The following is a 13,065-nucleotide window of genomic DNA, read 5'->3' as shown; positions in this document are numbered from 1 at the left end:
TACTGTGAATTTTCCCTTTCAACTGTGTGGAATTGCTCATAGTTTGAAACGATACAATAGGCAAGGATGACAAGAAACAACTGTCACTGAATGAGTTATTCCCAATGTTTCAACAGTCTTCATTAAGGGAACTTATTCTGCAGTGAATGAGGTGCAAAGTTACATCCTCTTAGAATATGTTGCATGTAAAGGAGTGATTATGTTTGGAGGTGCAGATCCTATATCTATATCTATACATATAATAAAAGTGAAAATGTGCATGTATGTATGTGTGTGGCTGGGGTGTCCACTTACATAGACAGGCCTCTGCCTCCACAAATAGCTATAGCTCCCATTACGCAGGAGACGCCAATGGCCCTCTCTTCAATGACATTGCAGGTTATAGTGAGTGTTATGAACATGACAAAGAGCTCCACCAACATCCTCCACAAACACCATTCAGCCCACCACCCAAGTGAAGGCTTTCAGATGGGGATAATTTCCTCTTAGATTTTATGTTTCCTCCACCACAGATGTCCCAGTGTTTCTTACTCTCTCCAATACTGTGGAATTTGCATGACCCCACCCACTGCTTCTCCCTTAACTCTTTCCTATTCTGCTCTATGGCACACAGCAAACAGAGGAATTGATCAGTAACTGAACATACTGGAAGGGTTTGTGGAGACTTCATCATGATTTATAAGAGTTGTGAGTACTGGGATGTATAGTTCACCTGCAATCTAAGAGCACTCTGAACTCCACCAACGATGGACCTGGAACTAGCTTGGCACACAGAACCCCCATTGAGGAACAAACCTTTCCGATCTCTCATTTATATGAAGCAAGCTTCTTGTTAATAGTTCCCAAAGACAAGAACACGAAAGAGGCAAATCAGAACTGTTTCAAGTTCTCTCTGTTTCTACAAATATTGATATATAGGAGTTTGATATCCATATTTTAGTAGAGGAAAAAGTGCATACTCTCACTGGTTTTTTTTTTTTTGGCATTCATTTAAAAGACCTTTTCTATGTGAAACAAGTCTACACAATGCATCTTGCCTGTATTACCTTGCTGAAGTGAATAATTCTTTGCTTTCACTGTGGAATCATATTCTGACTTTCAGCACTATCTACCAAATTAGCTTATACATTTAAATCCTACTCGAGCATGAAGATTATTCAGCACCTGAACATTGGTTTGGAATTATATCAAACCAACTCGCCTTGGAGTTCTGTTATCAGGAAAGGATTAAACTGCTCACAAAGCCAAAAAACTATCTCCTAAAGGGAGAATGGGGAATATTTGAACACACAGAATATCCTGACAAGACGGTGAAGGACGTAAAAAAAACAACCTTCATCTCTAACATATATCAAAAGAATAGCAACAGAAACAGAAGACTCTAGTGTCTCTCTCACGAATGCTACGCAATTCACCAGGGGTCAAACAGAGTGGAACAAGTCAAGTTGAAGTACATGGTTTTCTACACAGACAGAGATGTATAGACAGTTGTGGAGGCAATCTGTAGCCCAGATGGTTAGCTCAGCCATCTGTTCAGGTGGGACTCAAGGTTTCTTGGCCTTCTGTTAGGTACAAAATCTTGGGGTTGGACATAACACTAAACTGTAGTGAAGACAAAATGAGAAACTTTTGGTTCTGCATTAAAACTGGCAGCATCTCATGGCTGATTTTTACTAGGAAAAACCTTCCAAAAAGATCACAAATTTCCTCTATGAGGTCTAGTATCTTACACAAAAAACAAAAAGCAGTAAGATGACAAAGTAGAGGGAGAATTGTTTTTGTGTGCTTTCAAATTGTTTCTGACTTATGACCACTCTAATGCAACCCTAAGAATAGCTTCCCTGGTGCTCTGAATGTGGGACTTGCCTAGGGTGATCCAGTTGGGTTTTCATGTTTGAGCAGAGATCCAAAGTTGCAGTTCAGTGCTCAAGCCACTATGCCACACCAGTTCTTGGAGGGAATATATCTGGAATATTGTTGTTGTTTAACCTCAAGGTGTTTCCAACAAAAAGGATGGTCATTCGGGACTAATCACTCAAGTATGATGGCCCTTTCATGAGATACAAACATTGCAATATGAACCACTTTAACAGGTATGACTTCTCCTATGAGAAGTTTTTTTACCTGGTGAGATATAAGAACTGTCTGGCCGATAATTCTAAATCCCTCTCCGTAAACTCCAAGATACCATAAAACAAAACCACAACAATTGGAAATGGGACCACAGTTCTCTAATTGATCAGTATAAAGGACTGCCACCTTCTGTACGAAACTTCTCATCTGCTACAATCACTGCTAGGATCTCCAACTTTCCTATAAATGTTCCCAGCTGGGAATCACAGACAGAAATTCTTGGCTGCACTTGTGAACCTCTTTGAAAATGAGGTACAGTAGAGTCTCACTTATCCAACATAAACGGGCCAGCAGAATGTTGGATAAGCAAATATGTTGGATAATAAGGAGAGATTAAGGAAAAGCCTAATAAACATTAAATTAGGTTATGATTTTACAAATTAAGCACCAAAACATCATGTTATACAACAAATTTGACAGAAAAAGTAGTTCAATACGCAGTAATGCTATGTAGTAATTACTGTATTTATGAATTTAGCACCAAAATATCACGATGTATTGAAAGCATTGACTACAAAAATGCATTGGATAATCCAGAATGTTGGATAAGCGAGTGTTGGATAAGTGAGACTCTACTGTATGTCTCACTTCTTCATTAAATCCCATTTTAGAAGCTTATGAAAAGCTTTTAAAAGGATGGCATTTGGTTGGTGATTTGTTGTTCTTACTGATTTTTTTTACCCCCCCCCCCCCCCCCCCCATCCCCACCAGTTCCTGAAGAACTGTACTGCCACTGTTTTCGTGTTAAATTGTAAAGGATGCTTCCAGTTTTTAAAATGCTTTTATCATTGTTTTTGGGCACTTTGAGCTCTCTGGAGAGTTGATGGGATATCCATATTTCAAATAAATAAACACACAGCAAGAAACAAAAAGGGACTCATGGGTCAAGTGGTTAACTAATGTAAGTCAATCAATAAAAGGATGGAAGTTTCACTTTAACGCTAGTAAACCTTGTCTGGAATTAAATTTTTAAAAGAATATAGAGAACGAAAGGGAGTGTGATACCATTTCAACCAACAAGGCTCAATGCTATGGTATCCTGGCAGTTGTAGCTTGGTGAGGCACCAGCTCTTTGGTAGAGTGCAAAACAACAACTTCCATGATTCCACAGCATTGAACCATAGCAGATAGAGTGGTGTCAAACTGCATTAAATCTACAGTGTAGAAACGCTCGTTGTCTCACTTGACAGGGATGTACACAGCCTGGAAGCAGCCACTGAGAAGTCCCTCTGGTGATCAGACCAGATCTTTTATCAAATAGACTTTCTCTGGCCATTTTCAGGGGAAGTGCAGGACATAAATCAGACAACAGTATAAAATTCAAAGTGGCATAATTTTTTTCTGGTATTTTTGACAGGCTGTGATAAATTTTACATACAGGTTTTTTATTGCTTTGGGAAGGTTTTAAATAGTAATGGCGAGGCTGTGAAAAAATAATATTAAAACCCCACATTATGGGCGGAAATATAATTTCCTAGTAAGGTCTGCTGAACTTTAGCATAACGGCTTATCTGTGCAGACCATGAAAAGAAAAACGTGATTAACAGCCTTCCATTCTGTTAACCCAGCAGTGGGGACGGAATTTCTTTCAAACTGCAGATACAAGTATATCTATCTCTGTCCAGCCTGACAAACATTTTATGTCTTTTTTTTTTTTACACAAGACTCCCTCCTTTACCAGTCCTTCTTATGAGAAAACATCAGGCTAATGAGCCGGCTAGTCATTTTTGTGGGATTTATTTACCTTTCAAAAGCTAAGACATTTATGTGTCAAGCTTTGCTTTCTGATACATAGCACTGACCCCAGTGAACAATAGCTAACAAAATATGGACTCAGCTCTAGCTGTTACGGGGTGGACAACTGTAATGCGTACAGAAGCCAGTTTCCCGCAAAGACCTCTGCTACAGGCTACAAAATGCCAACATATTAGGAGACTAATATTTTCTGATGTGCATTAACAATTGTATTTTGCTTTTGTGTTTGATAGTTTCAACACACACACACAGAAAGTCAACTAGACAATGCAAGTACCTGGATGGGTAGCCAGCTGCACTGATGCGGATGGTCTCCAAAACTCCACAAGCTCTCAATTGCTGGACTGCTCTCTTCGGATCAAAGCTGCAAAGAGACATAAATGTATTAATACTACAAGTTTGAATGTCCAAGTAAAAATACTTTAAAGGTGACTCTTCACAAGGCTAAGTTTTATAGTACAGCTGAAGAACATGCAGTCAACCTGATGATTAATTATTCCTCTCATCAGTATTAGAAATATAGCCATTGGCAAGGGATGCTCGGAGGTCCAGTACCTTGCCTTGGTGTATAGGATCCACTGTCATTTCTGCTTTACTGCAGGGTTCCTAATGGAACTACTGCTGCAATTTGCGTTACTAAACAAGGTTCAATACACTTCTAAGGGAAGACTGATGTTCAACACAATATAAACTGTAATTAAAAGTTGGGAGAGGGTGAAACCAATCAAGGATTAAGATCACTGCAAGCAAACCAACACTATTCAGATCTTGCAAACATAAATTATGAGTTCAGAGAACTTGCAAATACATCTGACTAAAGCTTTCTTTGCACTGCAGATACAACATACTCCACCTTCATGCTCCAATCACAGAGGAGGGCTGACAGAAAATTATCCCTTGATTGAGACTTTGGAGAAGTGGCAGCTATGAATTTCAGACTAAGGTGTGGGGTAAGGCTCAAAAAATGTATTGAAGTAGTCAATGGTACCTTCCTAGGAGTTGCTGGTTGTAGTGGCAATGATGCTACTAGACATTTTAGTTGGGTTTTTAACATCTCAGACATTTCAAATAGGATGTATGGATCCTTGAAACCAGCAAAAACTGCCCTTGGGTCTGTATACAACTTGTGAATAACAGCCCATTCCTCACTACAGTGATATATGATATCTCTCCATGATCTCAATATGAAGCACCCTTTTAGTTCGAATATTCAGTACTGTTTAAGTTGATGATATTTCATCCAAAACCTTTCTTTCTGAGTTTTGGTTCTCTAAAACATAAGTAAATATGAGGAACAGAAAGACAAGCAGATGTACTCTACTTGTTTTGGGGTATTTAAATAGTGTAGAACCAGAATCAATGAGTCATTTTGACTCGGCCTACCTACTTGCACAACAAAATAAGAACGTGCCTCTTTCTGGTGCCTACTGTGTTATAAAATTCACCACAGCTGTCCATCCCAAAGCAAGTAATCCATTATAGTATCAATAAATTATTGCTCCAGAAGAGAGAACTCTGTGCTTACATGTGCACACACATGCCGCTTCCATTCTAGTAAATAAAGACCTTTCATCATGTAAATCCCACAGCAATACTTTCCACTGGTTGTAACAAAGAGATGTCTGTGAAATTGCTGCTGTTACTATGAAACTATAGCTGCTTTGGGGACAGAACACAACAATTACTATGCAGTATGTATAGCAAATGGCAAAGAGTATTACAAATTTCCCAACAGGAACCACTGTGAAGTTGAATGAGTTGGGAGATTTTGGAGAAATACTGCGTGTAGGAACACTGATGTAGGATATAATAGTACCTGCAATACTAAGGAGGAGAAAGACTTGCCCTTTGCTCTCCATGGAATTATGTTTCAGAAGAGCAGATTCTGGTTGCTCATGAGGAGAAATTAATGAATCGCAGGTAAAGTTTGAGAATGGAACCAATTATCTGGGGGATGGAGGGCTCTGGATGGACACCCTATTGATCAACCTTTGCTAAATTGGTTTTAAACGAACTGGGACACTGGGAATTAATATGTTAGGGCCATTCCTGTTCCATTTTTCCAATACCGAGTAGAGAGTTGGTTGGACTATACACTTTACAAGGCATTCCACTGTTCTTATGACTTAATCCCTTATTATTTCTGCCAAAAGAAAGAGGCAATGTTTCACAGTGGCCCAGAAACCTGTTCTAACCTCTTCTTTCAAAGAGAAGATGTGAGAGACTCAAATGTGTATGAGAAGGCCACGAGACCTCCAAAGACCTAGTTGTGGTACTGCTTCTTCACGGTTACAAAACAGGCTCAACTCTAACCTGAATAAGAACCATAACTCAAAGAATTGTATGAGCTCTATGCAAAACAATTAAATAATGCTTCTCAAGGTATTGGTAAAGCTAAAAAGAAATAAGAATTTGCCGCATCCATTTGTTTAAAACGGAGGAACTTATAGTCCTACAGCTTCTCGGGGCCCTGAAACAGTGAGACCCAAAATTTGGTAACCCAGATGTTTTGGACTTCAACTCACAGGAGCTCCATCTAGCTTGGTCAACAGTAAGGAATAGAAGGACATTAAGCCCAAAACATGTGGAAGACAAAAGTTTGGAAAATGCTGCTATAAAGCATACACTATGTATGATTTGACTGAGATGGACAGTCTAAGAATAGTTATTTTTAACAGTGACTAAAGGTGTGGTGTTATTAATAGAAACCAATTGCACTATTTCTGTCAAATTTGGGTTTGTAGGATTTGGACAGTGAAATGTGATCCAAACTAACATGTTACCTTCAGATGTGGTTCAAATTAATATATTATCGGCAAGAAAACTTTTGGTTATTACATTCCTAGATTCTGAATTACATATTTAACCATATGCCCCATTTACTCTCGGCTGGTATATTCAAGAAAACAAATGAGGAATTTTGTAGCACATTGTTTTAATGATAACAGAGATTGTAAAATTATATTTCCTATTATATCCTTGTTCAGCATTCATTTCCTTAAAGCAGCTAGTGAGTATAAAGCAGCACAAGATTAGTTTTAAAGATCTTCCACCTGGAGGTTCATTAAGTAATATATATGTAATAAAAAGCAACGTATTATCAAATGTCAGCAAGCTAGGAGATCCGTGTATCCATCAAAATTGTGTTGCAGCACCACCCAATAGGGATAATGCTTGCGTTTCTGTAACGTTCCCAACTAATGTCTTTTTTCACAACACACATAATAGTTGTGCTTCTTTTCCATTGTATTCCACACAGTGCTTGCTTTATTGGTTTCTGCTACTGATTTGGTGTTGCTTCTATACATTCTCCCTGAAATGAAGAAGCTAAAATAAAAGCCACAAACACCTCCATATAAACACCACATTCAAAACGATGTTGAAATATGTTATGAAACACCAGCAAAAAAAAAATACTTATCACTATAGTATATCTTAACAATATACATTATTTCCAGAATGATAGCCATATTTATTAGTCTGTCGCAACAAAATCACATAAGATTCTTATGGCACCTTTTTGTCAGCCTTGAAGATAACAAAAGACTTATTTTTTAAAACACAGTCATCCCTCCATATTTGCTAGAGTTAGGAGCACAAGGTCCCACGTGAAAATGAAAAACCAAAAATAAAGAAATTGCTATATAGAAATTTCTAGACAATTGGAAAGTTATGGGACACATGAAAACTTGAGTTTTAAAGTAGATAGATGCATTTTCGATCCAGACCATTAGACCACCGAAGTCAATACTATCTGCTCTGATTTCAGCCTGTTCTCTAGGTTCTCAAGTGAAGGCGTTCCCCTGATTTGATCACATATATTACATGTTCTTTGTTTACATGGTTACTTTCACACCATAGAATCTACAATAATCCCTAGTATCTCTCATTACTATCCTTACACAGCATGAAAGTAAGGGGAGAATAGTAATGACTCTGTTGCTGAATTCTACAGTTCCCTCCCACTAGTCCTTGGACTACCTTCCAATTCCATTTGTCTGTAGAATTGTTAGGATAAAAGTGTCCTTCGTACACAGTTGAAAAAAAAGGAACAGTATAATGCTCTTCCTCCTACTTCTCAAACTAGCAATTTCTAGACAAACTTGAAAAACACTCTTTTTGGAATCCCAGCAGGTGGATTTAAAGTTGCAGTGTAAGTTATATTTTGTTTTTGTATGAATTTATCTGGGTTAAAACATGTTTGAAAACTCACCTGCATTTGGATATTATATTAATTGATACAGCAAATTGTAAATTTTTATAATTTTGTCATATATATGCCATTTGGCTTGGCTTATATGTCAAGTCAAATGGCAAATATTTCTGGAACATTTTGCTGTGGATCTTCTAACAGTGATTTATGTTCTTGCTGAATTATAATGCAGCACTTACCTGAAAGGAAGCTTCTCATCATTTGGCTTGATGCAACGCACATAATGCGGAGTTGTGGCATTCAGGGTCTCCATTAGCAAATGTAAGGAGTTACGAAACTAAAAAGAGAAATTAAAAAATGCATTCATTTTGTAGTCAGAATTTCTTTAATAATGTTCTGTAACCATGTCATCTCCTCATTTTCTTATCACAGAATTTTTAGTGGGACTTAAGCATGTTGCAATGTAAGTATGGGGATTTCATTGAAAGCAAGTTGTCTCTACCTGATGCCCGACTGTTTTCTTGTGCTCTTTATTGGCAGCTTTCATAGTTGGACGAGCAGAACGGATATTGATTTTCGAGGAAGCTCCCTTTCCAGCTGGAGCAGCGGGCACGGGATCTTTTTCATCATGAAACAAATCAGCAACCATCGGGTACTGGAAGAAAGAGAGAAAGGCAACAAGAGAGTTTATTATTCTCTTCACTACAAGCAATCAAACAATAGCAGCACTACTCTTTCTTATTAGCAAATGGGAGATTCTCTGTGCTTTCAATGAAAGTTCCATAAAGAAGTCTGTGCCAAAATGTAAGAAATCTTGCAGTCTACTGGAGCCAAACTAGTGGCTCCTTGCAACTGTTCTTTATCATCTAGCATACTTTAGGTAAGAACCAGAGTGAGGTAGTCCTTTGAGTTTTGGAAACCCAATGAGTGAACCTGGATAACTCAGCCACAGAGGAAGCCAAAGGCAAACCTATTCTGAACAAATGTTGCCAAGAAACCCCAATAATGGGTCACTATAACTCATAAAGGACTGGAAGGCACATACCAGCAGCATACCTTGGTTAACAAAGCCTCTCACAAAGAAGCTCTTTTTTACAATGTCTTTTTGTCCCTGCTTTCCTCCTTGTCCTTTAACCGTATTGGCACTGAGACAACGTGGACTGGCCACGTTGCCTGAATGCTCAAATCACTCAAAGCACTTACTTTAGTCTCAGCTCAAGAACAGAAAGTGGAATGTCAATGGATAGCAAAAGAGATTTAAAGATGGGCTTAGAGCTAACCTAAAAATGTGGAATAAACTGGGAGAACTGGGAGGCCCTGGTGCTCAAGCGGTGGAACTGTTATGAACAGTGTTATGGATTTTGAAGAGACACAAATAGAGGGTGAAGGGAGAAAGTGCCAAGAGGAAGAAGGCGCCTCAAGCAAATGCTTGTCTTAATCGCCTTCCACTTGGAAACCTATGTCCTCATTGTCAAAGCCCATGCGGATCCAGAATAAATTTCTATAGTCACTCACGGACCCACCGCCAAGACTTTACCCTTGAAAGACTTGACCATGAGGGATCACCTATAGCAGTGGTTCTCAACTTTCCTAATGCTGTGACACCTTAATACAGTTCCTAATGTTGTGGTGCCATCCAACCATAACATTACTTTTGTTGCTGCTTCATGACTGTAATTTTGCTACTGTTATGAATCGTAATGTAAATATCTGATGTGCAGGATGTATATTCACTGGACGAAATTTGGCACAAATACCCAATACGCCCAAATTTTAATATTGGATTTATAGTTAACCTAGAAATCAAAGAGCATTCTGACTCCACCAACGGTGGAATTGAGCCAAACGTGGCACACAAAACTCCCATGACCAACAGAAACTATTGGAAGGGTTTGGTGGACAATGATCTTGAGTTTTGGAGTTGTAGAGTTCACCTATATCCAGAGAGCACTGTGGGCTTAAACAGTGATAGCTCTGAACCAAACTTGGCATGAATACTCATTATGCCCAAATGTGAACACTAGTGGAGTTTGGGGTAAATAGATCTTGACATTTGGGAGTTATAGTTGCTGGGATTTATAGTTGACCTACATTCAAATGATCCCTTGAACCTCACCAATGATAGAATTGGGCTAAACAGGCAGAGAGATCTTCAGCCTCCTCTGTCAAAGGGATTCCTAAGACCATCAGATTTCTGGGGGTCTTTGGTGACCCCTCTGATACCCTCTTGGGATCCCCCCGGGGGACCCGAACCCATGGTTGAGAAATGCTGACCTATAGACAGACAGATTGGCACTGGGAGCTTGGTGAAGGTGGGTTGGATAAACACAGACTTTTAATATTTGTGACTGCAATAAACAATGTGATAAAGTTGGGGCTGGGAAAGAATAGGGCATATTTTAAAAGAAGCTTTCAACTGATTTCTACAATGTTCAAAATTAGTTTTCAATAAAAGGTTTGCTGAAACACAGAATCATAGAATCACAGAGTTGAACGAGACCATAATCCAGCCCAACTCCATTTTGCCATTCAAGAATCAAAGCACTCCCAAAAGACGGCCACCCAACTTTGTATAAACACTTCCAGAGAAGGAGACTCCACCATGAACACCCAAAGCACCCCAAAACAGATAGATGCATGACTCAGAGAAACTTGCATGTGTATGTACCAGATGCTATTCAGCATGAGGGATTCGAAGAATCTAAAAGTGATATTTTCAAGCTCTGCTTATTAATATAGATGATAAAAACATTCTCTCTGTTTTGACTCTTTTAAGAATATGCATGATAAAAGAGTTCTGAAAAAGCCTCTGAAAGGTTCTGGACATTTCAAGGAAAAACGTTAACTTAGTAAGGCTGGGCTGTGAAGAACAGCTCTTTGCTATCACAGCTTGCCTCCTGCATATTCTGTAGTTCACAGCAATTCTGTCATGAAAGAAACTGTGATTAGTCCCATTTTAAAACCCTTCCCCAAGATGCACACCAGAGCTATGTGGAAATAAAGCAGCATCACCCCAGTGCTGCCTTTATGAAGCGGAGATTTGTGATTTCTCATCATTTGCTCCAACAGATTAATGGGTCTTGCTCTGTTTGCATATCTGCCTATATCCCACAGAGGAAAGAATCTGTTTGCATTGTATTATCATCCAGCCAAACACACAACGGTGCGTTTGCTTTATGCTTGCTGGCTGTTATTTTAATTTTAACCACCTACAGAATTCTTTTGTCTGTCTATCTCTTGTCTCTAGCAAGAGACTCTAACTTGCAAACCTTCAGTTAGCCCTGGTTCAGATGAGCAGAGCTCGCAAGCAATGTCTCACAAGTAACAAAACTACTTTGGAGAGTAACTTTTGAAGCAATGAGGGCATAATGATGGAACATAACACTGAGTCAATGTGATCACTAAGCACAAAAATTAATGTTGACTCACTATTTCTAAAACATGGCTTCTATTTCAGGGAATATAAGAATTTTCTGTATTTTCCTGAAGCGGCCCTGGAGCCTGTGGGAAGTACATGCAGGGCCCTCAGGGCTCCATGGAGCACAGATTGGGAACCACTGATCCAACCTTCCGACTCAACTCATGCATCTTGTTCTTTTTGCCCTGAGGATCCACTAATCAAATCTACAAACATTAAGCCTACAAAATGTTTAAGTGGCTGTATAACAATTAAGTTAAATATCAATTTCCTGGATTCTGTCCACATTCTCAGTTACCGAAACCCTATTCATGTCTTATCCATTCCGTCCTTCTAACTTGCCCTCACACATTACTTCTGACTCCCAAATGCCGTATCACCTTGTCCATATCTAACTTTTCCACAAACAAGCTTCTGGGTTACATGCTTTCCCCCACAATTCCCCTTTCACAGTGGTTGACTTCAACTAGTCCTGTCCAGCTTCTCAGGGATAGAAGCCTTCTAGCACATCCAACAGTTGTTGAGGAACTAGTTGTTGGAGGTGCTATGTGACTCATTTCATGCTCATGGGTTTACTATAAGCATCTGTTTGACCACTATGGGATTGTTGGATGTGAGCCACTAAAGCTCCTCTTATGCACTTAATGATTTGTGCAGCAAGTTGGAGACTTTGACATTTAATCTCCCTTTTGGAGTGACATATTTTGGGCAGCAGCCATAAAACCCTAGAAGCGACAAAAGGTTTCCCCAGAATGCCAGAACAGTCTGAAGTGTGTAAAAAGCAAAGTATTTCCCTGGGAGCTCGGTAAAATGTGTATCTCACAGATGAACACGACTATTTCAACAAGAAGAAATAATGTTCAACATGTTTCATATTCCCTACCACATCTTTACAAGAATCATTTCAAGCCAAGAGCAGAAAAGTGCAATCCAGCCTTAGAAAGTCCTTCAGATATGTCATTTAGCCTCAATATACAACAATTCACTTTCTCTTAAACTTGTACCCTGGGGCCAATTTTCTAGGGAACCAAAAATGCCAGCCTCCCACAAACCCACTGGTATGTCTGGACATCCTTTCTGGTTTTGAAAGATCATCAATTGCCATTATCATTATGATTATATTAACTTATTTTCCCCAAAACTATACTCAATGTGGTCATCAAATTAAAATGAGTGCAGTATAGTTTTAAAGAAAGAGATTTAAAAAATAGAATCGGCTTTAAAAGAGAACTGTACTTAAACATGACAATTCACATTGGTATTTTCTTCTGTCCATCAGAGATGGGGACTCCCTATGCCCTATAACTTATTTAAAAGATGAAATATTGTTCCTTAAGACTTCTAGGAGACAACAGTTTCCTGGGAATGGGGGCAGAAAAAGGGCAGTGGGAGGGATCTGGATAAGTCAAAGGCCAAAAAACCCACAACCCAGCAAAGGTAGTTGGTGGCACATGGCTCCAAAACTGCATTATGCCCACCCTGTATTACGACTACTTTATGACTCCCAATATTGACAGGAATAAGGTAGAATGTATAAATGATGGCTTCATATTACATGTTTCAGTAAAGGAAGAAATTGACTTCTTTACCTGCAGTCCATGTGACC

At 39.0% G+C, this 13,065-nt stretch overlaps 1 protein-coding gene and 1 long non-coding RNA gene across 5 annotated transcripts in view; one reads left to right on the top strand and one right to left on the bottom strand.

Moving 5' to 3' along the window:
* The window catches only part of myo5b (myosin VB), a 355,668-nt gene that overhangs the window by 78,619 nt on the left and 263,984 nt on the right, over nt 1–13,065 (bottom strand). For all 4 annotated transcript variants that reach the window (XM_062972559.1, XM_062972560.1, XM_062972561.1 and 1 more), the window contains 3 exons: nt 8,544–8,696; nt 8,281–8,378; nt 4,166–4,252 (listed from right to left, as the gene is read on the bottom strand). In XM_062972559.1, coding sequence (XP_062828629.1) covers nt 4,166–4,252; nt 8,281–8,378; nt 8,544–8,696 — 338 coding nt within the window. The remainder of the gene's footprint in view (nt 1–4,165; nt 4,253–8,280; nt 8,379–8,543; nt 8,697–13,065) is intronic.
* The window catches only part of LOC107982332 (uncharacterized), a 190,252-nt gene that overhangs the window by 85,878 nt on the left and 91,309 nt on the right, over nt 1–13,065 (top strand). The gene's annotated exons all lie outside the window — the stretch shown is intronic.

The sequence above is a fragment of the Anolis carolinensis genome, chromosome 2, assembly GCF_035594765.1.
Source record: "Anolis carolinensis isolate JA03-04 chromosome 2, rAnoCar3.1.pri, whole genome shotgun sequence".
Lineage (NCBI taxonomy): Eukaryota > Metazoa > Chordata > Lepidosauria > Squamata > Dactyloidae > Anolis > Anolis carolinensis.
This window is presented reverse-complemented; position numbering and strand designations above follow the sequence as displayed.